Source organism: Solanum lycopersicum, chromosome 8 (genome assembly GCF_036512215.1).
Source record: "Solanum lycopersicum chromosome 8, SLM_r2.1".
NCBI lineage: Eukaryota > Viridiplantae > Streptophyta > Magnoliopsida > Solanales > Solanaceae > Solanum > Solanum lycopersicum.
Window position 1 is genome coordinate 59,043,868 of NC_090807.1, and position 24,807 is coordinate 59,068,674.

At 28.9% G+C, this 24,807-nt stretch overlaps 1 protein-coding gene, 1 long non-coding RNA gene, 1 other non-coding gene and 1 pseudogene across 5 annotated transcripts; 2 read left to right on the top strand and 2 right to left on the bottom strand.

Annotated features, from left to right (window-relative positions):
* The first annotated feature begins 247 nt into the window (after positions 1–247).
* Positions 248–1,346, top strand: LOC101262442 (uncharacterized; annotated as a pseudogene).
* Positions 1,347–4,707: 3,361 nt separating this feature from the next.
* LOC101262138 (uncharacterized) lies at positions 4,708–6,459 on the bottom strand. The gene is made up of 2 exons (XM_004245376.1): positions 6,099–6,459; positions 4,708–5,243 (listed from the first exon to the last, which is right to left on the bottom strand). Exons 1-2 carry the CDS (start codon positions 6,457–6,459, stop codon positions 4,708–4,710), a joined length of 897 nt encoding a protein of 298 aa, XP_004245424.1.
* A 3,028-nt stretch (positions 6,460–9,487) lies between these two features.
* On the bottom strand, positions 9,488–13,556 carry GH3-18 (GRETCHEN HAGEN 3-18). 3 transcript variants are annotated; one of them, XR_011211235.1, is made up of 5 exons: positions 13,099–13,556; positions 12,777–12,878; positions 11,801–12,192; positions 10,384–10,833; positions 9,488–10,104 (listed from the first exon to the last, which is right to left on the bottom strand). It is a non-coding gene; the product is annotated as a GRETCHEN HAGEN 3-18 (long non-coding RNA). The 3 variants fall into 3 exon arrangements; XR_011211237.1 differs by having other exon boundaries at positions 9,488–10,022; positions 13,099–13,526; XR_011211236.1 differs by having other exon boundaries at positions 9,488–10,833; positions 13,099–13,526.
* Positions 13,557–23,812: 10,256 nt separating this feature from the next.
* TRNAQ-CUG (transfer RNA glutamine (anticodon CUG)) lies at positions 23,813–23,884 on the top strand. The gene has a single exon. It is a non-coding gene; the product is annotated as a tRNA-Gln (tRNA).
* The last annotated feature ends 923 nt before the right edge of the window (positions 23,885–24,807 follow it).

Sequence of the window (24,807 nt, forward strand, 5' to 3'; positions counted from 1 at the left end):
TATTCAATACTTTAAAACAACTCTTTACAATCAACTAATCTAAACAGACCTTTAGTCAACTTCTATCTGCCCTAAACTATAGAGTAAATTATTTTCATTAAATTAAATAGTAATATTAGTGATATGAGTACTACTAAACTTTTGCTAATTTCAACAATTTATTTAAAAAATTATTAAAAAAATAAAAAAGTGAAAAAAGTAAAGTAATAGGAACTCTTTTTTTTCCCTCTATATTTGGCCTTTCTTGTCTACCGTCTTACTATACCTTTATTCAATTTCTTTCACCAAAGTTTCCATTTTTCTAAAATGGGCTGCTGTTTTAGCTCCACCAGAAAACGCCACCGCATGTCTCCGCCGTGAACGGCCGAGATCCACCGCCATTGGAGGAAGAAACTGTCAAAGAAGTTCTTTCTGAAACACCCATTCCCAAACCCCACCACCCCTCACCACCAAAAGTCCTAATCGACGACAAAGTAGCTGACTTTCCTCAAGTCAAAATTGAATCGATGGCTGTCGTTAAACCCAGAGATGAAATCAAGTTTGAATCAGCTGTTGTTGTTAAACCCAGAGATGAAATGAAGTTTGAGTCTACGGTTGTGATGAAACCGGAAGTGTCTGAAGAGCCTTCGGAGATGTGTAGCTTTACTGAAAGCTATTCCACGACGGCGACGGCGACGGAGAAGAGAGAGGAAGATGGGGAAGTGACATAGAGGTCACCGATTAGAGTACATAGGAAGAGGCAAAACACTGGAGATCTCAATGGAGTCAGAGAGAGAAGTTTTCGGTCTCAGACGGGAAGATCAGCGCCGTCGCCGGAGAAAAGAAGGTCGCCGGCTTCGTCAAGGGGAGTACATGGGAGGGGAATGCCGCAACAAAGGCGTAATGTGGGACCCCCAAATGGACCCCGACGAGGTCCCAGCGAAAATGGGGTTCGGCGGTCAAATTCTCCGGCGAAACGTGGAACGGTGGATGCACATCGGAATGTGAGAAACAGAAGTCCGGCGGCGGGTGAAGCAGAAAAACCTGGTAATCAATCGCCGGCGAGAAACGCCGAGAACGAGGGAAGTAGTAGTAAAACTGAAAAACCCAAAGAAGAAGTTTCGCCGGCAACCGGCGAATCACTTGAAAATCCTCTGGTTTCTATGGAATGCTTCATTTTCCTGTAGGCTAAAAGGAAGAAGAAGACAAAAACGTCGTCGTTTAAGACTTTAAAGGAGGTGTATTTCACTATTTTGGTAAACTATGGGGTGGAAAATTTCAAATTTTGTAAATATAAGGTACTAACTTGATATTACTCTCAAGTGTGACATATTTAATTTTTGTTCAAAAATAATTATTTGTCATGATTTTTACTTGTTTCATAAGTCTTTCATGTCATCATATAATTGATACAAGTAACTATTAACTTGAAGACAAAATAAGAAAAAAAAATTATGTTAACTTGGGGATGTTATAATAGGTTGTTGAATTGAACTTATTCATACCATATCTTTGAAATATAAAATTAATATTTATCAGCTTTTTTACTTATTTTTTTTCATCATATATCTATGAAAATATTGAATTTTAATGGAATTTGTATATACAAACTCCTGTAAATTGTAATACTACCAAGTAGTATAATGTTAGGGTCGTTTGGTTTCTTGGATTGAGATGAGTATGTTTGATTGACGACCATTTGTTTAAATTTAATCATTACTCATACAGTTTCATCAAATTTGAGATTATATATTTTATCTCAAGTTGTAGGAGGGGTTAAATAACCCAAGAATTATGATCGCGGAATAATTTAACGTATCAAATGACCCCTTAGAGTATCAACAAAATTAAGAGGTTAAGTATGGATTCAACAAAACCTAGCAATTTAATTAAACTATGCTTGTATTAGAATTCAGTTGCGAAATTTGATATAGCTAGCTATCGGCTATATTAAAGTTAAAAATTTTGCTCCGCCCTTAACTTGTTAAGGGCATGTGTGGATGTGAAAAAAGAAATTAAGTGTTCTTTTGGTGTTAGTGAAAGGTTATTGAGATTGTCATCTAAATGGAGATTTGTGAATATGCAGCTTCTGTTCCCTCCTTGGGATGAACTCTTTTTCATTTTTCTATTCAACCTTGTTTAGTTGAGCTTACAAGAACATGCCTGTTGTATTTTAGTGTACTAGTTTTTCTTGATAAAATTGCGTTTCTTGTTTATTATTTTTTAATACAATATGCTTTGAAGATTGCAATTTTTTTGCATGCTCATGCATAAAATATTGTAAGATATGTCATGGAAGAAAAAATTAACTTGTGTTGCAAAAAGGACAAGAAAATAATAGGTCAACACTAGATTGTCCTCAATTGATCCAATTATTTTGATTTGTCATCCTGGTCGGGTATCGTAGTAGGGTCCGACTAATTCAAATTCAAATTGTATTAAGTTCAATAAAGAAGAAAACACTCTTTTTATATATAAAAAAAACTATATTCAAAAGTTCAAACTCAAAATTTTTGACTTAAACCTAATGAACCCTATTCATACCATCATAGTTTTTAGATATAATATACATATATGTCCTTTAACTTCATATCATTTTATATTTATGTCTTTTAACTTTGAGCATATACATATAAACACTCAAACTTATATAAAGATAAACAAGTAGTTACATAAGTCCATTATAAACATAGGACACCATTTAAGATATAATTTTTCATGTAAATATATGTGTCTATTTGTTCATTTCTATGCTTGTTTAACTATCTGTTTATGTACATTTAAAATTAAAAAACGTAAATATCACCCGAAACCAAATTAAAAAATAAATTTATTTTTACCTAATTGTCTTATTTGATCCAATTGTTGTTTTGTGGAAAAAGGACATAGTTATTGTTTAGTGTCTTTGTCCACATGAATGAAGTTGTAGGCACTTCAATAAATGGAGATTCCCATTGGATCGTCTTAGATTCTTCTTGCTTTAAAAAATAAAATTTATAAATTTAAAATTTTGATTCTGTCTCTTTTATTCTACGAAAAAAAGTAAATTTCATCATATAAAAAACACTAGCATTAAATTTCTTTTAGATCGAAATATGATTATATTGGTGAAAGAAGTAAAGGGAACAGTTCCTTCCAGTACTAGTAATCCACACGCTTCACAAAACCCAATAAAATAGTACTCCTCCATGAAATTTGAAATGGACAAGAGGGAAGAAAAAAAGTAATTTCCGCCTTTATCATAATATACATATTAATTTATGTATAAAATTTAAAAATAAGAATAAAATATGAAAAATAAATTATATTCTCTTAATTTACTAAAGTAGACAAATAGTAGATAAGTAAAATAAACGATAAAGTGTATCATGTAAGCATTGTTGCTGGAGGGTGTTAGCTTAGTACTAATTTTTACCCCTTAGGTGATACTATATTGTGGAATAATGTATGCTTCCATCTGCTTACTAAGATTATCATAATATTTTGGAATAATGCATGCTTCCATCTGCTTACTAAGATTATGATAATATTTTGGAAGGCTTAACTCATCTGCAGCCACTCAAAGTTATCCTCATAATTCATTTAGACACCTCAACTAATCTTTGTGCTAATTGAATACTTTATTTGTTCAAAAGTCATCCTATTAGAATTGAACACTTTAATAAAGCGGTGGTTGTTATAAGAATAGAATGTTTCAAAACATTTGCTTTTGAAAGACTTTGAAGTAATTGTGCCATAATTGAACGTTTTTACGTATACAAATATTACTTTAAGAAAAAATAGGAAACTTTCATATATAGCCACTTAAAAATAATTAATTACTCTCCATAGCTATAGTTTGATAATTATAATTTGTAGCTACATGTTATATGGTGGAGAGAGGCGAGCGAGACTGGGAGAGAGAGGAGAGAGGTGAGAGAGAGGGAGAAAAGAGTGGGAGAAAGGCGATAGTATATGTATATTGGTTAGATAATTGTATATTATACATATGTATTTGTATATATGACAAGAGTGATTGAGAAAGGGAGGAGAGAGACGAGCGAGAATGCGAGAGATAGGAGAGAGGCGAGCGAGAGAAGGCAGAAAGTGAGAGAGATGTGAATTGTATATGTATATAATTGTATATTATACATATACATTTGTATAAATGACAAGCGAGATTGAGAGAGAGAGGAGAGAGGCGAGCGAGAGAGGACAGAGAGTGGGGGAGAGGTGAATTGTATATGTATATATGATAAAATATTGTATCTGATACATATTTATTTGTATATCCTGCCGAATTATACATATATAAACATGACTAATTATACAAACTCGAAGTCAACCCACGTAATTAATGTATAATGTTAGTCGCAAGTGATAATTATAGCAAACTATAACTATGATGAGTAATTAATAATATAAGTTTGCTTAGCCACATAATTTTCTCAAAAATTAAATTGATTATCAAACGTATATTCATTTTTCTTTCTATACTGGTTTTATTATTCATACAATCCCGATATTTTTCCTCTAGAAAAATTCAACTAATGATCCACTATACGCATTACGTTTCATTAATTTTACATACATGAACAATATATATCAAGATCTACAACCAATTTTTTCGAAACAATTTATATATATATCAGTCGTTAATTTCTTTTATACTCGACTCAGATAAGTTCTTATTCTATTTATATATATAACTATATTTTTTTCAAAATTCTCTCTAAAAAAAAAGTAAAATTAATCAATTCTAAGAACATAACAATGACTACAAAGTTCCTTCTCTCCTTCTTCCTCTATTGGTTCAAAAGCTCTCCAACCATTACCAATTGCTGACGTGTCAAACACGTGTACTTCAGTTCTCATCATCGATGTTTCGCCAGCTGGCATCCTGTATCCAGCTAAGAAGTAGAGCTGAGTCCCTATAGGTGCCATTGTACAAAATATTCTTTGCATAGGTGGCGACTTTGCCAACGTGTCATCTGACGTGGATATTGGTGAATTCGAACCATCCACTATATTCCATATATTTAAATTTTCATCATAGGCTTCAATATGTCCTTTCCATGCCTTTAAACAATCACCTGAACTGAATAATTTTCCATCAACATTTACTATTTGATTAGGTGGAACATTTAGGTCCCACATTCTTGCCACGTACTCCCAGTTTTGCTGATGTGGATCGTACAGCTCAGCTGAACTTCTTTCCATGATATATGGTCCTTGGCTGTCACTATTTCCTCTTTTAGCAAATCCTCCCACCACATAAATTTTACCTATTAAGAAAAATCGAAATATAATGAGTCAGTGATTTATCGAAAATCAACTTTCTATTTCATACAAAGTAGGAATAACTAAGATCTGTATATATATATACTACATTTTTTCAGACTCTATCTATGAGATCACACACGTATATTTGATTTTGTAAATATTGCTTAGCATAATATTAATATGCCCTTTAACTTGGTTTTAACTAACATTTATGCCATTTAATTTTAGGAAGTAGACACTTAAACTTGTATAACTTGAAAAAGTAGACACATGTACGTACATGGAATGATACATGTAAGATAACACGTAGGACATAAAATTGTCATGTTGGACGAATATGTCTATCTGTTTAATTTTATACGAGTTTAAAAGTCTATTTGCATACATAAATGTAAGTTGAGACCAAGTTAAATGATACGTTTATGTATTATACGCCGTATTTCTTAGGGATAATGCACAAATACCCCTCGACCTATGCACGAAATCTTAGAGACACACTTATACTATACCAAAGTCTTATTACCCCTGAACTTATTTTATTAATAATTTTCTACCCCTTTTTGGCTTACATGACACTATCTTGTGGGCCCAACGCTGGTTGACTTTTTTTTTAAGTTAGTACCACGTAGGCCGAAAAAGGGTAGAAAAATACTTATAAAATATGTATTTGCCTATTTCTTGTATCGTAAGTTTATAAGTCCTTGGTAAGAAGAAAATCGTGTTGGGAGCGCCACTCCCAAATGAAATCTACAGTGCACGAACTGAATACAGTTGGAGCTCCAACGCGGACTTCGAACTTCAAATACCATATGTGTAACAAAAAAAAAAGGCTTATGTGAAAAATTAGTCAACATTACCTTGCCATGCCACAGCAACAGACTTATACCTCAAAGTACTCATATTTGGTAATGATTCCCATTTATCTTTTACAGGATCATAAATCTCAGCAGAAGAAGTACCTTCAGCACTATCCAACGTTGTTTGTCCACCCGCAACATAAATTTTACCATCTTTACAAGTGCACGCAAAATTATACCTAGGTGTAATTAAACGTGCACAAGTTGACCAAGTATCCACACGCGTATCATATTTAAACACTGAAGAACGTACACCTCCTAGCCTCATTTCTTGAACATAATTATCATCAAGTACATCACCAAAAGCTTTATAATAATTTCGTCCTCCTATTACATAAATTGTTTTGCCAATGGAAACCATTGCAAAGCTTTTTATCACTTATTCTCGAGAAGGCCTGGAATTGTAGTGAGTCGATGCCAGGAATTTGTTGAAGGGTGGTAACATGATATCCAATTCGACATGTTCATGTTTGGAGTATAGTCTTTTCCACAAAAAGAGGCGTAAATTCGATAATATTGATCATCATTTTCTTGAGATAATCGATTAGGGTTTCGTGATGGAGATGAAATCGAACCCATGTTAATTAATAATAAATGTATATTTGGTTATTTTTCTTGGAAGAAGGGGAGCCTTTGTAAGTGTGACATTGGTTAAAATATATATGAAAGAGCCAACGCAAAATACCAAAATTTTTTTGCATTGTTTTAGTTTATTCCTATGAACTTCTTGTTGCTATGGATGGTAATTAACGTATAATATATGCTTTGCAATTCATCTCTATTAGAAAGTTAAAAGCCTTAGATTAGTTCTAGGTTTTTTAGTTAGTGCTAGACCTTGATATGTTCAATAGCACAAGGAGAGTTTATAGTAATTTTATTAGTACATGAGATATGGATAATAACCTCGAGAACAGATTTTATAGTTAACTTTTATTTCATGTTTCTTTTGGATATAAGTTAATTTCGGAATAACTTAATATACTAATCCCATGAAATACATGGAATATTTCCATGCTTTCATTGTAATTTGTACCAAACGATGAGTTAATAGTTTAGGTAAATCTTCTTGTTTCTAAGTTTATTTAATTATACATTAGTTTTCGTCATATTTTAGTTTTTGGTTTATGGAATTGTCATTTGCTCAAAAAATCAGTGAAATCGCAAAGGAATATGATTTATAGTTATATATATGACTTATTATATACAAATTTTAAAAAAAATTCGTTTTATTTTAAATATTGTGTCCAGTCAAATACCTTTACATAAATTGATACGAAAAGATTAGCAAGGCTAAAAACTACTCTCTAGAAACATATTAACATTATAAACTACACTCGATTTGTCTCTGTAAAATAACTTTATCGCAAAATAATGTATACAAAACTCAAAAATTATGTATATTAGCTTCATTTTGGAAATAAGAAGTTGCAAGATTAATTTTTGACCTCTTAGATGCATATGCCGAAAGTCGCTAATTTTCGCCGATTATCTCATATAGAACATTTGCTTAGTAAATGTCCCTATTTAATTTTTCTCAATTTATGGACCTTTGAAATTACGATTTTGCAATTCTTTTTGGAAAAAAATATGTAACGAGTCAAATTTTTTAACATATTTATTAAAAACAACTAAGTATAATATAAAATGTAATTATTGAAAAGAATAATATGTAATTTATTATTTTTTAACGCCATTCATATTACAAGAACTAAGAAAACATTGTTTTGTATGTTTACATTCTCTTTGCTAAAGTAGCCTCACAGTCAAACTAAAATATATATATTTTTAATAAATATTGGAAGTGTAGCTAAGAGATTAGAAAATAAAAAAAATGTACTTTTGTTTTTTACTATTTGACAAAAATGTTAAACTTAGAAAGCACAAACAATATATTAGAATAATGAAAATTTTCAAAATGTCAATATTTTGACATTTAGTAGGATTCATTGACAGTACTTTTAATATTTAATAAAAATGTCAAAAAAGAAACAATTACTAAAAAGAGAAAAGAGAAATTAAGGGGAGAAAAAAATATTAAAAAGAAAGAATTGCGTAAAAGTCTTATATGTTACAAAACTTTAAAACAAAGAAGTAATTGACAATTTATCAAAATACACCAACTTCCATCTCTTTCTTCTTCTTTCACCATGTTCTAAAAAGCACGCCTATCACCATTGTTCTAAAAATTCAATATTCAATTTTCTTTTTTTTAAGCACTTTATTTTACTAAGACATATTTTGACGTTATTAAATTATAATTTATCTTTTAAAATGTCTGAAATTTTATAAAGTTATTTGGCTATCATGTTAAGATTATGATTTATGAAAATCTCCTTTTAAGAAATTTTTCCAGTATTCAGAATACAATACTCATGTATTCATGATATAGGTATTCATCCATCTTACATATGTATTTTATTTTGTTTATTTTTTATATCACTTTGTATACCAAATAGTTTGTATATAGATTTAATTTCGTATTCGTCCCGATGTATATCATAAAATTTGTATTTAGATTTGATTTCGTATTCGTCCTAATGTATATCATAAAAATTTTTATTTATATTTGATATTCAATTCATTCTCAACTATAAATAGCTAAAATACAGTTTGTTTATGTATTCATTATATGTGTATTCATCCTAATTGCATCAGTCAAATATTTTGTATTTTATTTTGCTCATTATATGTTTATACCAACTAGTTTATTTTTGATTTCGTATTCATTCACAATTTTAAATAATCAAAATATAGGTTTGTATTTAGATTATCACTTTGTAAACATAAATTTGATTACAAACTATAGAACATTCAAAATACTTTCAAATACTTTTGCGAAACAACTCAATACCTAAATGTTAATGTGGATTCTACTAAATTTGAAATATAAAAACAAATGTAAACATAGATCGACAAAAATTATTTTAAATACAAAAAATATGAAAGACGTAAATATTTGATGAGTAAGTTAACAAACTCACATAAAAATTTAAAAAAATGACGGAAAATCCTTAATACATACAATCCGAAAATTCAACATAATGTGTGATTTTGAAAACAAAATCTCGCAAAATAAATGATGAATTCAAAAATACCTTTATTAATAGAGAGATTTCTTGATTATTGACATTTTGACATTTTTAATAATTATCTTAAAATGTAGGTATTTTTACTTATTAAGTTAGGAATTATGACTAGTTTAATAATTTTTCCTATATTATATTGGAAATTTTTTGTTCAAAATGTCAATATAAAATTCCTATGTCTTAAATTATATTTTTCTTTTTTACTTGCCGGTTTTTTTTTTTTATACATTAGGGGATATGGTAGAAGTGGTTGGTTTTAAAACTCAAGTTATTTAAACTACAAATAAAAATACGTCACATAAATTAAGATAAAAATATGTCACATAAATTAAGATATCACGAACCGTGGATACATAATCACCATATTATTCTAATTTACTACCCATAAGCTGTACTATAAAACCTCTTAATGGTACAAACATTGAGGATATTTAGTAACTCTTTGTTGCTAGTGCATCTAGGAGTCTTGAATTGACTCAATGCAGCCCCATTTCCTATGTAAGATTCCAATATTTTCTTGAAAGTGCCTCTCTCTACAATGCATAACTCTAATGGACCAATGGATTTTGTTCTTCTTGAAACAACATAACCATGATCTACAAACGAAGCATCCATATCTCTACAACACTCATCGAGTAACTTTTCATCGACTTCCCCTTTGATTTCCCAATAAATCACATAGTGACCCGGTTGCTTTGTCACGTTTGCATGGCTCGTGAAATCTACTAGCTCGGCTCGTCTTGTGCCCTTGCTTAGTATTCGTGAGCCTCTCTCCGCTACTAATTGGAGGTCTTTTTCAGTGTTCTTATCGATGTTTATTGTTAATATCAGGTTTCTCCTGCATATGAAGTTGAGTTTAGGGGTTTTCTTGTAAAAACCATCCACTTCTACCACATCCCCTAATCTATATCTATAAAGACCTGCAAGTAGAAATAATATGATATAATTTAAGAAGTAGGAATTAGTTATACATAAAATGAGTTGTTAATATGTCAACATAACCAATTTTTTAATTTTTTTTCCCACTTAGTATCTGACTAAATTCAGATTCAAGCCGTAAAGGTGTTAAGACTCCTAGTACCCAAGGGGACTCTAATTTCACAAGTAAACAAGAAATTTTAAATTTTGAATCTGATATGTATAGAGATATTTACATGCATGTAGTACCAAAATTGAGAAAATTAATATATTTTACGTACCTGTAAAAGTTGTTAGGACGATTTCATATTGTTGTCCACTTTTGACTTGACACAAGGACACAAGATTACCTTCTATGTAATCATCATTTGTTGAATTAATATTTCCATTTTGGTAATTATAATTTGACTTGTGTTTATAAAGGGGTATAAACTCAAAGTAAGAAAAAGTAGGTACAACTGCAAAAGTAACTTTTTCTGGTGGATTAGATGGATCCACATTAACTCCAATTCAACTCTCAGTGGATCCATAATCAGCACTCACTAGAGGTAATTCCCCAGCATAATGTCTTAATTTTGTTAGATATGGCATCATTGATCCTGTCATTATTGAGTAAACATATTTAGCATTTGGCCATAATTTTGGGATTATGTTAAACCAATCTGCCCTTTCTTGCTCCACACAAATTGATTCAATTCTTGAAGCCAACTCTGGATTAGGCTGAGTGATACCTGTTGAAGACATGATGAAGTAATTAAAAAATGTAGTGTTATTTTTATATTAACAGCTTAAATTTTTAGATGACGTAATAATGCATATATATACTTTAGTATTCATATAAGATCTTAATATTTAACTCTTATTGTCGCTCATTATTAAAATGAATTTTTACGTGCTAGGGGAAAAGATGAAAGTGTAACATGTATGGGGGTTAAAGACATAATAATGAAGTGATTAAAAATGTATTTTTTTTCTAATATTATAATCTTGATCAGATAGTATCATATATCTATACTTTAATATTGATATCAGAGCAGGCTAGGGATCTTCTGTTAAGTCTCCCTAGTCCCTGCCACTCATTATTAAAAGAATATTACGTACTAAACCAAAGAAGAAAGAGTGTAGCACGTGAAGAGGTGTACGTTGAAGGCATAAATATAATGAAGTAATTAAAAATGAATTTTTTTTCAACAAGTTCAAGCTTTTATATAAGATGTCAACATACTATAACATTGCAACTAATTATTGATCTTTTGTTCAAATCTCAATGTCACTCATTATATTTAAAAGGGAATATACCCAAGTACCCCCTCAACCTATGCCCGAAATCCCAGAGATACACTTATACTATACTAAGGTCCTATTACCCCCTGAACTTATTTTATATGTAATTTTCTACCCCTTTTTAGTTCGGAAAAAAAGTCAACCATCGTTGGGCCCACAAGATAGTGCCACGTAAGCTAAAAAGGGGTAAAAAATTATTAATAAAATAAGTTAAGGGGGGTAATAGGACCTTAGTATAGTATAAGTGTGTCTCTGAGATTTCGGGCATAGGTTGAGGGGGTACTTGGGCATTATCCCTATTTAAAAAAAGATTTTTTAAGTGTTACGTAAAGGTTGGGGGTGTACGTGTACAACAGATAACAGAAGTCATTAAAAATACACCCTGTAAACTTTTAGATAAGATAATAACAATACCTGACACGGATTTTTGGACATTATCTATGTTGATTCTTGAGCTAAGACTACCTTCCCTAATGTCATGGCACAATTCCTTCCACATTTCTTCAAATGATCTAAATGCTTCAACTATGCTATAAGCAAAAGCTGATGTAACAAATTCAACTTCACGTGAAAAATATAAGTCAAGAAGGAGGTGACAATATGTTGATTGTTTATAATCTCCACATGAAATAACTTCTTGAGGGCTACAAGTGAATGACTTTGTTTGTTGTTGTTTAATCTTGAATTCATCACTAGCATAATAGTGTGTTGTGGCTGTTCCTACTATTATTCCTCCTTTTGTTTTACATTGTTTGCTGCTATATATAAATTCAAGAATTCTTCCTCCTCTTCTTATTGGATATATCCTGTGACACCCCACCATGCAAAATTAATACAAAAATCAGTCAAATTTAAGAATAATTAACTCATGATGAAAATATTTAGTTTGGTCAAATTTTTAAAATCTGCTTGGAATTAACAATAGTTTATGTCTGACCAATATATCAAAAGTGTTTATGGAGATAAGTTATTATTTTTACGCTCTAAAAAATAATTTCTGCTAGTACTCAAAATATTTATGTTTTTACCTAAAAGCAGCTTGATCGAACAATTCATCAACAATTTACGTCTGACCAAGATATCAAAAGTGTTTCTAAAGAAAAATTATTTTTTTCACGCTCTAAAAAAAAGAGTCTGCTATTACTCAAAATACTTATGTTTTTCCTATAAGCTTGACCAAACAACTTAATTCTCGAAAATAAACACTTTTGTCAATATTAGAGCAACAATTTAAGCTTTAACCAAATTTCCAAATTTAAAAATGTTTTTCTTTTTTAGCTTTCCAAAAATTAGTTTTTGTTTCGATACACTTAATTTTTAATTTCACTAAGAACTTGATTAAACACTTAAAAATCTCCAAAATTTGTAAAAAAAATTAAAAAAATCATACCTTGATCTATATGCCGCTGCCAACTTGAAAATCTGAAGAGTAGTTTGAGAGCTATGGTGTGTAAAGGGCACAAATTTTTGTCTTCCCTCTGTGGTTCCTGAACTAAACATAGTTCCCACAACAAATAAAATATCATCAAAACAAACTTCCACTTTTATATGAAAAAAATAATTACTTATTAGTGAAAGAAACAAATTAGTAGCAGCCAAATTATTAAGGCACAAAAGTAGGCTCCATAATTAAAGTAAACATGTATAAACTAAGGGAAACAAAAATACTATAAAAAGCAAAAACAAAAATACTATAAAAAAGAAACCCTCACCTTAATGATAGATTTGTAATGGGTTGTTGAGTGAGTAGAGGAGTTGTATCTCCATCAGCAGTTCTCTTTGTAAAAGGCTCAATATCTGCATGAGAAGCAAGAGGGACTAAAGAAGCATAAATTGACTCCAATAAATTTTCATCAATTTCTTCAATTTTAATATCTCCAATCAAATTTTTAAGATACTCCACACCGTGATTCATTTCAAGAATTCGTCGAAGCGTCTGCCGTTGTATAACGGCGGAATCTTCGGCGACTTCATCGAACCATCCTATGATGTCTGTTTCTATTTTATCCTTACAATTATTATTCGTCATATTTGTTAGGCCAAGGGTGGCATGCAGCCAGCAGGAAGAAATTGTATATATGTAATGTAATGTTGTTAGAAAAAATAATAAAACTATATACTATATAATATAATGTTGTTGTTGTTGGGAAATGATTTGCATTATTTGTTTGGCTTTTTAAAAATTGACTACACGTGACTCGACAACTGTTTATATTAGAATTATTTAGAAGCTAGCTAGCTAGCTAGCTGTCAACATCAAAGTTTTAAAGTCTCACTTATATTGGAAAATTATACTTACTTCATCCATAAAAATGATATTACTTAGGTTTCACTTTTTTTAAGTTATAGTTTTGATTGGACACTAAATTCAATAATAAAGAGTTGAAGATTTGTATATTACTATAACTATAAAAATAAAAACTTCTTATTAATGAAAATATAAGAATATGCTATTCTTTTCTAAATGAACTAATAACGAAATGAGGGTGTGTGTGGGGTAATGAAAAACGTATATATAGTATTGAATATTTTTTACTTTAATTTATGTTTACTTTTTTATAATCTGAATCATACTAGTTGAAATCTTGAATTTGTTTTCATCATCGGTTAAGGACATTAAATTAACTTATAGTTTTGTTCACAAGTTTGTCAGAATTCAATAATTTTAATTTTAATCTTATTTATGTATGTATATATATATTAATAAATAATTTATTCAAACTCCGATAATCTACCTTTTCTAGAATTATTAATACAAACATATATAGGGTATCAAGTTGCTGGATTATGCAGCCCACATGCATTATGATATATCAATTTTGTAAGCATTATTGTGGTTTGATGATCCAAAAATAGAGCAACCCCCATATCTCTTTTAAAAGAAATGTGTACGAATTCTTTATGGACCATAGAATTTTTCTTTCATCAGATTTCTTTTAGGAATTCGATGTAGATAAGAGTATCTATAGTAGATATGATGTATGGACCAACAACCATCAATTTGATAGCTATATATGTTATATATTTTCCTCGTTTCAATTTGTTTATCGTACTTTCTGTTAAAAAAAGAATTTATTCCCCTTTTAACAACTCTTTCATTTCAACTTTACACACAAACGACATGTTTAATAAAGATTACAAGATTAAAAAATCTTCTTTATTTTTTTTATAATTCGTATCAATGAAAGTCAAAATAGAATGTTTATACATATAAATATATATCAAAAACTTCCTATTTTTATTTACCAATAAATCTTAAAATGGTGAACTTAAAGAAAATTAAAGAAGTGTCCATGGAGGTGATCGAATCCATGATTTAAGTTTTATAAGCTCAAATATTTTATGAATTGGTGACGACCATGTAATTGACGGAAGACAAGCCTTTGGAAAAAGGATACACATTACACCTTAGGCGAAATCACGTATTGAAATGGGAAAAATCCAAAAATCAAATCTAGGCCTAAGTCCAAAGTAAATTAGACCTTTACAATTGGACAAAAGGTGTGGTAGATTTTTAGTATCCAACCGGCTTGTAATTGTATTTTTAAAATGAATAGATTTTTACACATAAATTTATTTTTCTTGTACTAAAAAATAAAAGTAAAAAATCAAATGAACCTGGTACACATGCATATTATCTTTGTATTGAGTAGGCTCGTGATTTAGCATAGTAGATAACGTTTAAGGTTAAAGACTAAAAAGTGGTTGTCCATAGAGGGGACCAATTATTATTTATTATTTTACTTCTAATAAGTAAAATGGATATTTTTCAAAGTAGTGATGGACACCTATTGTGATGGAATGATTGGTGAATATTCTTTTATTTTTAATTCGATATTTTAGATTTGAGTGTCTTTTAATACGAAAACTGTTTTGTTAGGAAGCACTTTATTTTTAATATGAGACTTTTAAGTGTATATTCAGACTTACTCAAACTCTAACACAGATGTCAAACACCAAAAGAAGATCGAAAAGTTTCATTTCATTCTTCAAAGAAATTGAAGTTGCATAATCATCTTGATTGTGTGTAATTGTGTACTACCAAAGACTTTGAGGGCACAAATTTAATGTACTCGCTCATAATTATTAACATATCAATGATATGAAGAATAGGCAGGGGCGGCTATATAGCGCAAAAAAAAATATGGCTTCAAACTTTTATCAAAAATAAAAATAATTATTTATAATTTTTTTTATATATACATATTCTCTTTAACCGCATTCAAATAAAAGAAATCAACAAATATTGTTTACCTTCTTACATAATTATGTGCTAACATTTACAATAATTTATTCTTTTTATAACAAGCATATTGAGGCGCGAACCAAGTTATCAACATTTTGAAGTAGATTCTATGGTTCTATTTCTTATTTTTATTTTTATTTTGTTGTTTATTACTTATAGAATTATGTCAATAGTTCATATAATAATTGTATTAGTGAAAGGTTTTTCAAAGGTTGAATTGATGAAATTCTTATGTTAAATTAATAATTGAAAAAATACATATTTAAAGAAACTCTGTGTTTGAAATATTATACGAATAAAAGTGAATAGAGAGTAATTCAAAACTTTGAAAAAAGCAGTTCATCTATTTCTATTCACATGTCATCCTTACTAAAAGTAGGTGTTCTTTAATATTTCCTCTTCTTTTACTAACTTGTTCATTTTTTACTTGACACGCCAATTAAAAAAATAACAATTGATATAATGAGCTCACCATTTTAATTCTATTAATATATTGATAGAATACCTAAATCGATTTACTCATTAAAAATTTCAACAATGTTACTTCATCAGTTTCATTTTATGTGTGGTAGTTTGACTCGACATAGAATTTTAAAAAAAATGAAGACTTTAAAAATTTGTGATATAAAATGAATCATAGAAAGATGTGTGGCTATAAACAATTTCATTAAGGATAAAATAAATATTTAAAATTAAATAGATAAAAATAATTGTTATTTTTTAATTTGTGAAAATAAACAATTAATTAAAAATAATTTTAAAAAAAATAAACAAATAATTATGGACAGAAGATGGAATATTATATTCAACCTTTATTTAATTAAGGAAGGAAAAAGATGGCAATAATTGAAGGGAAAAAAAGAAGCTATTTCCAATGTATAAAACAAAAAACAGATTTTCAAAATTTTGAAAACGATACGACGGAACATCGGGAAGCATGATACGATAAGGTGATAAAGAATCAAATTTAACTTTATAACTAGTTAGTGAAGGAGTTAGAAATCACGATTCGAATTAGATCAAATATAATAATTTTAGTATATATATACGTATTGAATTTTTTTAATATAAAGAAATTATTATGTTAAAAGTCAATAACTTAAAAAATTAACATTTAAAATTTATAAACTTCAAATTTTATTCCGCTTCCAAATTTTTGTTACAGAGATGATGGATATTTATAAGGAACAGAAGAAATCTCCACATCATATTTATTAACGTACAAATTTATATGATAATGCTAAGAAAAGTCATTATTCAATAAATGATTGAAAGGAGGTGCATTTATATCAAACTAGGTGTCATTTGGTAATCATTTAACGGTACTTATCTTCTTTTTTCAATAATAGTTATCAATTAAATGCATTCAAATTCTAAATACATATACATAAATATTAAATCATTAATGATAAATTAGAATAAAAATACTTGAATTATAAAGAGAAATATCGAAATAATAAGTAATTAAAGATAAAGATGAGAAGTTAAGATTCTAAAAAGAAGATGAGAGGAACAAACGATTTCTTTATAATACACATAACCCTTCTGTCTAATCCCTAATCTTATTTAACTGATTGATAATCGGGTCTTGATCCCAAATAAAACTCTACAATACTTTACTCAACCCAATAATTCCATCTAAATCAAGCTCATTCATGACTTCTAACAAAAAAGCCCGTACAAAGTCTACTTGATTCACAATAATATCCAACAATATTTGTTCATTTTATCAAATCAATGAATAATTTAATACTTATTTCCGAATTTACTCTTATCATTAATTACAATTGTTTCTATATTATATTTTTCAAGACATTGCATTTATTACTCTCTCCGTCCGAAATTGTTTGTCATGTTTCGCTTTTCGAAAGTCAATTTGACTAATTTTCAAAGTTAAATTAGATCAAATTAATTCAATATTTTAAACATAAAAATTAGAGTTGTTAAAACTATATGAAAAGTACTATAAATTACAATTTTTTGCATATTAATATGATGAAAAAATACATCTTAAAATTTTAGTAAAATTTTTTATAATTTGACTCTAAAAATAGAAATCATGACAAATAATATCGAACGGAAGAAATATATTCAAAGGGTGATTTAGTAAAGTTTGACAAATGAAATTGTAATTCGGAGATTAGTTAGAATGAATCTATGTACTTATTTTATGTAAAAATTAGCTATGGCCTATGCATGGACTTCATGTATTAGTTATTTTTTATTTTTTCGTTTAAAGTTATTTTACAATAATACATATATAGATTCCCTCATAATATATATGTACTATTAATTAGTTATGTACTTCTAAATATCCAATACACATTACGTGAGTTTTATATATAAATAACATATTTCATATTTATCTATCTATCAAATATCATATAAAGTATATGAAAATTAATACATAAATTAGTTATTTCTTACCGCGCTACCAACTAGGTGTACACCAAGGAACTTCCTTTGAGTTCCTACTAATCGTTTACTCAATTTATGGATCAATTGGACTTGTTATTTACTAATTAATATTGTGTGAATGACAAAATTAACGTGTGGGTCAATAAAATTATAGAACTACGACAAAGGTGGACAAATAATATATTACTTATGTAAATTGCGTAATTGTAAAGTATTCTTGTTACATTATGAACTCATATGTGTACTCGTACTATGCAAAATATAGCCTCCAATATAAATTTTAATTCCGATATATTCTTATCGTTAAATATTTGATTCACATAATTATAACATATCCGCACCATAATATTATAGCATTCATGACAACAGGACCAGAGGACTGAAAGATTTGATTGACAATTTTTTGAAGGACCAAAACTTTTATCATAATCTGAATTTACTGTTGTATTTATATATATATATAATATATATACAAGTTATGCATTTTATTTGGAGATTTGGCCTATCAATTATGTTGCAGAAAGATTCTAATGTCCCACCAAAACAATAATTTGTCCCGTTTCAGCATTTACTAATCATAAAAATTTCAAATACGGAAAAGGACCTAAAATACTCTCGAAGTATTGAAAATGATACACAATTATCCCCCATCCACCTATTAGCCCACAAATACCCTTCACATCCACCTTTGGGTCCAAATTTACCCCTTCATTAACGGACCAAAATTAAAAAAAAAAAATTATAATTTTTAATCACGTGGCACCCAACCATTGGTTGTAATTTAATTATTTAAAATAATTAAAACCCACCCATTACCCACCCAAACCCGCCCCACTTACCCAATTTTAAAAAACCCATCTAACTAAAAAACCCAAACTCATGGTAAAGACATTGTTGGTGTACTGCAACCCAATTTTTTGGCAGCAATTTTTTTGTGTAAAGACATTGTTGGTGTACTGCAACCAGTTGATTGAGTGTTTAATTCAATGAATATGGTTTCTTTACGAATATCATTTCCTTGTATACCTGAAGCTCTGTTGAACTTCTCTTTAGCATAATTTTCTTACATCAAAAGATTATTCTGATCAGAACAATTTTAAAAAGTCTTTTGCTTTGATGTTTAGGTTTTTTTCTATGGATTTATCCAGCAGTTCACTTATTTTAGTGTGCAACATATGCTTTTATTGCTGTTATTTTGTAAAAATCATCATACATCCTGTGTCTTATGCCATGTTAATAAATTTTAGTTCCCTTTTCAATCTCAAGCTGTAAAGTTCCAACTTGTAGAAGCGGTTTAATGATTTTGCTTCTTTTCCGTATGAAACATGTTTGATGAAGTTACAGTATATAATATTGACAGATTGGCTTAATTTCTGAAGAGGTTAAGAGTTTGGGTTTTTTAGTTAGGTGGGTTTTTTAAAATTGGGTAAGTGGGGCGGGTTTGGGCGAGTTTGGGTGGGTAATGGGTGGGTTTTAATTATTTTAAATAATTAAATTACAATCAATGGTTGAGTGCCACGTAATTAAAATTTATAATTTTTTTTTAAATTTTGGTCCGTTAATGAAGGGGTAAATTTGGACCCAAAGGTGGATGTGAAGGGTATTTGTGGGCTAATAGGTGGATGGGGGGTAATTGTGTACCATTTTCAATACTTCGAGGGTATTTTAGGCCCTTTTCCGTTTCAAATATTACTCTATGTCCCGATTTATATTACATCATTTATGTTTTGAGAGTCAAACAATTTAAGTTTCATTAAAAATTTATGCATGAAATCTTTAATTTTTTTAAAATAAAATTTATATATTTGTAAACTACGTAAAAAGTACTATGGGTCACCATAATTGACATTTCAAAATGTTTAAAAGATCTATGAAGAATTTACGATCAAAGATAGATTTATTTGACTCTTATAATCCAAAAAATGACATATAAAATGAGACGGAGGGAGTACATTACACCTTTCATTTTCCAGCTGAAAACAGATCATATCTAACCTCATAGCAAATAAGAAACAACATCTAGCATTGAGAATGAAAGGTATGCGCAATGACAATATATTCAGTATTATTTTACACATTAAATATGATACGAAATAAATTGACGAATAAATAAAAAATTGAAAGCAATAGAGCTTCTCTATAATTCAGATACATAGCATACAAAATGTCTAACGTGTAATTAGGACCATTGAGTCATGTGAGATACCTAGATTTGTACGGAAGGACAAATACACACAGAACCTTGCAATCTTTGGACTTTGAAAGATATTCCACACATTGTAGGGTCAGAGACGGTTCAGTATTTGAAGTTTTGAGACTCTATAAAAAAATATAAAAAAGTAGTTAATAATGTTAATATATAATTTCACGTGTGGGGTATGCAGAGAATAAGGTGTACAAAGAGTTTTTGTATCTTTGTTGGGTCGAGAAATTGTTTTTGATAGACGTTCGACTAAAAAGAAAGTTATTCAATACAAAGTAGGGTTGTAAGAGAAATTCGATGAAAAAATATCTAGATACAAAGCAAATAAAATAATATACTATATGGTAAAACACGTTGAATAAATTAAGTTTTTTTTAAGTGATTACTAAATATTATATACTTATACTACAAATAAGAAGGAGATGAGTTGGGGTTAGCCTATGACTTTTGCAATAACAATCATTAACTACTAACTTTATACCTTAATTCTTGATCTATACATACCTTTTTAGGAGCGGATCCACATGCATCCATGAGATTGCACAGTAACTTTTAAAAAATAATCGTATATATGTATAGATAATGGATAAACGATTATATATTTAACTGTGCATCCTCATGACTAAAAGGTGTTTGGGCAAATTGGTTGAAGTTGCTCAGTTGGAAAACGACTTCGCGAGTTCGATTCCTATGATTTTTTTCGTAAAAACTGGTTGGAATAATATTTTGGAACGATTTAATTTACATGTTGGTGAAATAAGTAGCATCCCCAAGAAGTGTTTCAACAAGATGCTAAATTTTGAGAATCAATCTCAATCCATTCGAGTTGTTTTTAACAAGCAATCGGAGAAAACAATATATGAGGGTTGAATTCGTTTAGGGGCTTCTACTAATGTGGCATGGTTCCTCTTGAAATTTGGATCGTCTTTTATCGAGGTAATGATGAAAGTGAGTCTTCAAAAAACAAGTCTTTTTTTAGTTTTTTTTTTGAATTAGCTTGAAAAAATACTTCCGGATATGAATAATGTTATTATAAAACATGCTACAAAAAATGCTATGATAATATAATAACTTCTCCCAAAAATGTTAACTTATCCTTCTACTTCTCCTAACCTTACCCTTGAGTAACTTTTAGGGGTCGTTTGATAGGGAGTATTAGGAGAAATAGTCCAAGTATTATGTGTGGTATTATTGAATAATATGTTTGGTAGGAATTTTGGGTCTATGTATTATCAATCTAGGATTAGTTATGTACCTTCCATTTGGTGGTATTAGCTCTAATACCATGGGATTATTCTAGGTAAAGACCAAAATACCCCCTTAAAATCTTTTTGATATTTTATTTATTTTTTTGACATTATATTTTATATTTATACTAATAAATTTATTTACATAAATTAGCTTAGAAATTTTATTATTTAGATATAATTTTTTGTTTCTAGAATATGAGTTATTTAATCTGTTTATTATTAATATAAAATATTATAATCCAACTAATATGCTAATGTTGATGTATGAATTCAGGGGCGGACCCACATGGTGTCTGTCGGGTGCTCGAGCACCCATTAACTTCGTTACGAAATATATATATATATATCTATGTAGAAATCGATTGGTATTTGTATAAAATTAACATAGAGCACCCAATGAATAAATCATATAGTTGGCCCAATGGTTCTAAGATGGGTACTTAAGACTCTTTTAATGTTGTTGTACCAAGGTTCGAATCTCATTGTTAACACATATTCTTAACGAAAGTTCATTAAACATTACACAAGTAATATATATATATATATACAACACACAATCTAGAGTGTATGAACACAGTTTCATTTATTTTGCTATATTTATTTTATTTTATTTTACGATAAAGAGTTTTTTTTAAAAAAAAATTATTGATACAAAACAAATTGCAATAAATTTTCTCTATAATTTATTATAGTTGCGTGACCTTTTGAGATATTAACTCCAATTTTTAAGATGAAAATTATTTACTCTCACATAATTTAAGTGAGAAAATAATGATCATGACAATAAAAATTTTATTCTCCTAGCTAATTAAAAATGTTATAAAAAATAACATTCTCCGTTAATTATCTACCTTGACTCAATTATAGAAATAGAAAATTTCATAATAACTCTAGGGTATAATTGGAAAGAATTGTTTTTAAACATTTAAACCATATACAAAATTAGGTAAGAAAGAATGAATCAAAACACTTGATAAAAATAATTCGTTCATTACTAGTTCCTGCATTACCAATCTCTGCATTACTAATCCCTACATTATTGATCTTTATACCAAACGATCTTCAAATCATGGGTTCGCCTCAGGCGGTTATTATCTAAGGTTAAGTAACACTAAAACTTGACAATGTAATTGCAAGGAGAAACACCACAACACTAGAATCGGATACCTGTAAACCATGTTGTACTATGTCAGAATCTTTGTATAAAGTGAAATTGCATTATTATCACAGAAGGCTAGCAAAAGAACAGAAAAGTGGTTACAAAGTAACAGGCTCTGCACTTACATAAAAAGATATCAATGGTTATAATTAAAAAAAAAAAATTATACCAATAAAGATTGTGGTAGAGTGATAAGTACTTTTTTATTCTTAATCAAGAGATCTCGAGTTCAAGTTCCTTGAGTACGAAGTCACCTTTGTTAGGGAGCACTTACCCCCTAATATGAGACTTTTTGAACACGCAATCTTAAGGAATTTTCCCAACCACTTATTCACTAGACTAAACTTTTCACTTATATTAAAAAGGAGTTTTTGGCCAAAAATATCCTTCAATTATAACTCAAACTTAAATTACATCTTTAAAGTACCATTTTTAGCAGAAAACATCTTTTAATTATACCCCAAACTTAAACTACATCATTAAAGTATCATTTTTAGTAGAAAACATCTTTCAAGTATTTTACAGTAAACAATTTTCATCCTTCTACTTGAATTTATCAGAAAACTAATCGATATATCCCACAAAAAATTAAGTCGTTCCTTCCTAATTATTATTCTTAAATATGCCAAGAATATCATCCATGAACAATAGTGTCTAAGATTTATTTTCAAAGAACTTCTTGTAGAAAGTATTAAAATTTTCCAGAATAACTTTTGTTAGTAGTCATGTTAGCTACTCATTTTTTTTGTAACATCTCTTAATTTTTTGACAATATTTAACAAAAGGATGAAAGTTGTTCACTTACAAATACTTAAAGAATGTTTTCTGCTAAAAATGATGCTGTAAGGATGCAGTTTAAGTTTGGGGTATCTTAAAGGATATTTTCTGCTAAAAATGATACTTTAAGAATGTAGTTTATGTTTGGTGTATAGTTGAAAGATGTTTTTGGCCAAAAACACTATTAAAAAGTGTCAATACTTATATATATATATATATATAAAATGAAAATTTGACTTTTATCGAAAACTTAAATAAACAATAAAAGATCAGACGTTCTACTGAAATAAATTTCACTAAAACCAGCTATTTAAATTCTCTGGGGTATCTAATTTATTCTATTAATATAATGACAGAAAAATTATAACACAAAGGTTCTATGGTCTAGCGGTTAGGACATTGGACTCTGAATCCAATAGCCCGAGTTCAATTCTCGGTAGAACCTTCCCTTTTTTTTTAATTGAGTTATCGTTTTCTTATATCAAATCTAACATTTTAATAAATCAAAACGATAATTAGTATATACAAATCATAATTGTTATATTAGGAATGATAATAAAAGTACCTTTAACAGTTCATAGAATATATTTTATTAGTAAGTTTGAAACATCTATCTCTACTCCATCATGTTTAATGTATACAAAATATCAGCAGCATATGTAGTTTAAATAGTATCGTTTTCAATAATCAAGATAAATTATTGTGAACAAAAAACTTTATGCGTATAAGCTGAATTTCTATGCACTAAAATCATCTACTATACAAATTAAATGGACATATAACACTTTTGTTTTGATAGTCATTACCTATCGTATTGTATTGTTATTTTGAGTACAATGTTTATTTTGATAGTTACGTTATTTTTATTATATCGTCTAAATCCATTATTAGGTAACAATGAACAATATCCATTTTGTGTAACGCCCGATTTGATATGATTGTATCATAATCTTAATATTTTAGTCATAATTTATCTTTATTTATTATTTAATAACATTATCTTATCATTTACCTTACATTTTCATAATAGTTGCACCCATACCCATAGCATAGATTTCTTGTTGATTTATCTTTCAAATTATAAATATGTGATATTACGTAATAATTCAGCCTATCCAACTATAGTTGTTTAAACAATAGAACACAAAGCATACAATACAATATATAGTATATTATGAATTAATATGTCACAACCATTCAAACAAAATTTAAATTAAACGCATACATGATATATTTTTTAAAATATTAAAATTGAATAAATAATTATTCTACTCCTCTATCTGTTTAGATGGGCCGTTGGGGAAGGAAGCCCACAAACCGTATTTGTTTTGGTTTTAACAAAGTTAGTAGAAGAACAAACTCCTTTAA

Coding starts and splice junctions, on each gene's coding strand:
- LOC101262138 (XM_004245376.1), bottom strand. CDS start 6,459: ATGGTTTCCATTGGCAAAACAATTTATGTAATAGGAGGACGAAATTAT. Junction 5,244..6,098: donor TGTTGCTGTGGCATGGCAAG/GTAATGTTGACT, acceptor TTTTCTTAATAG/GTAAAATTTATGTGGTGGGA.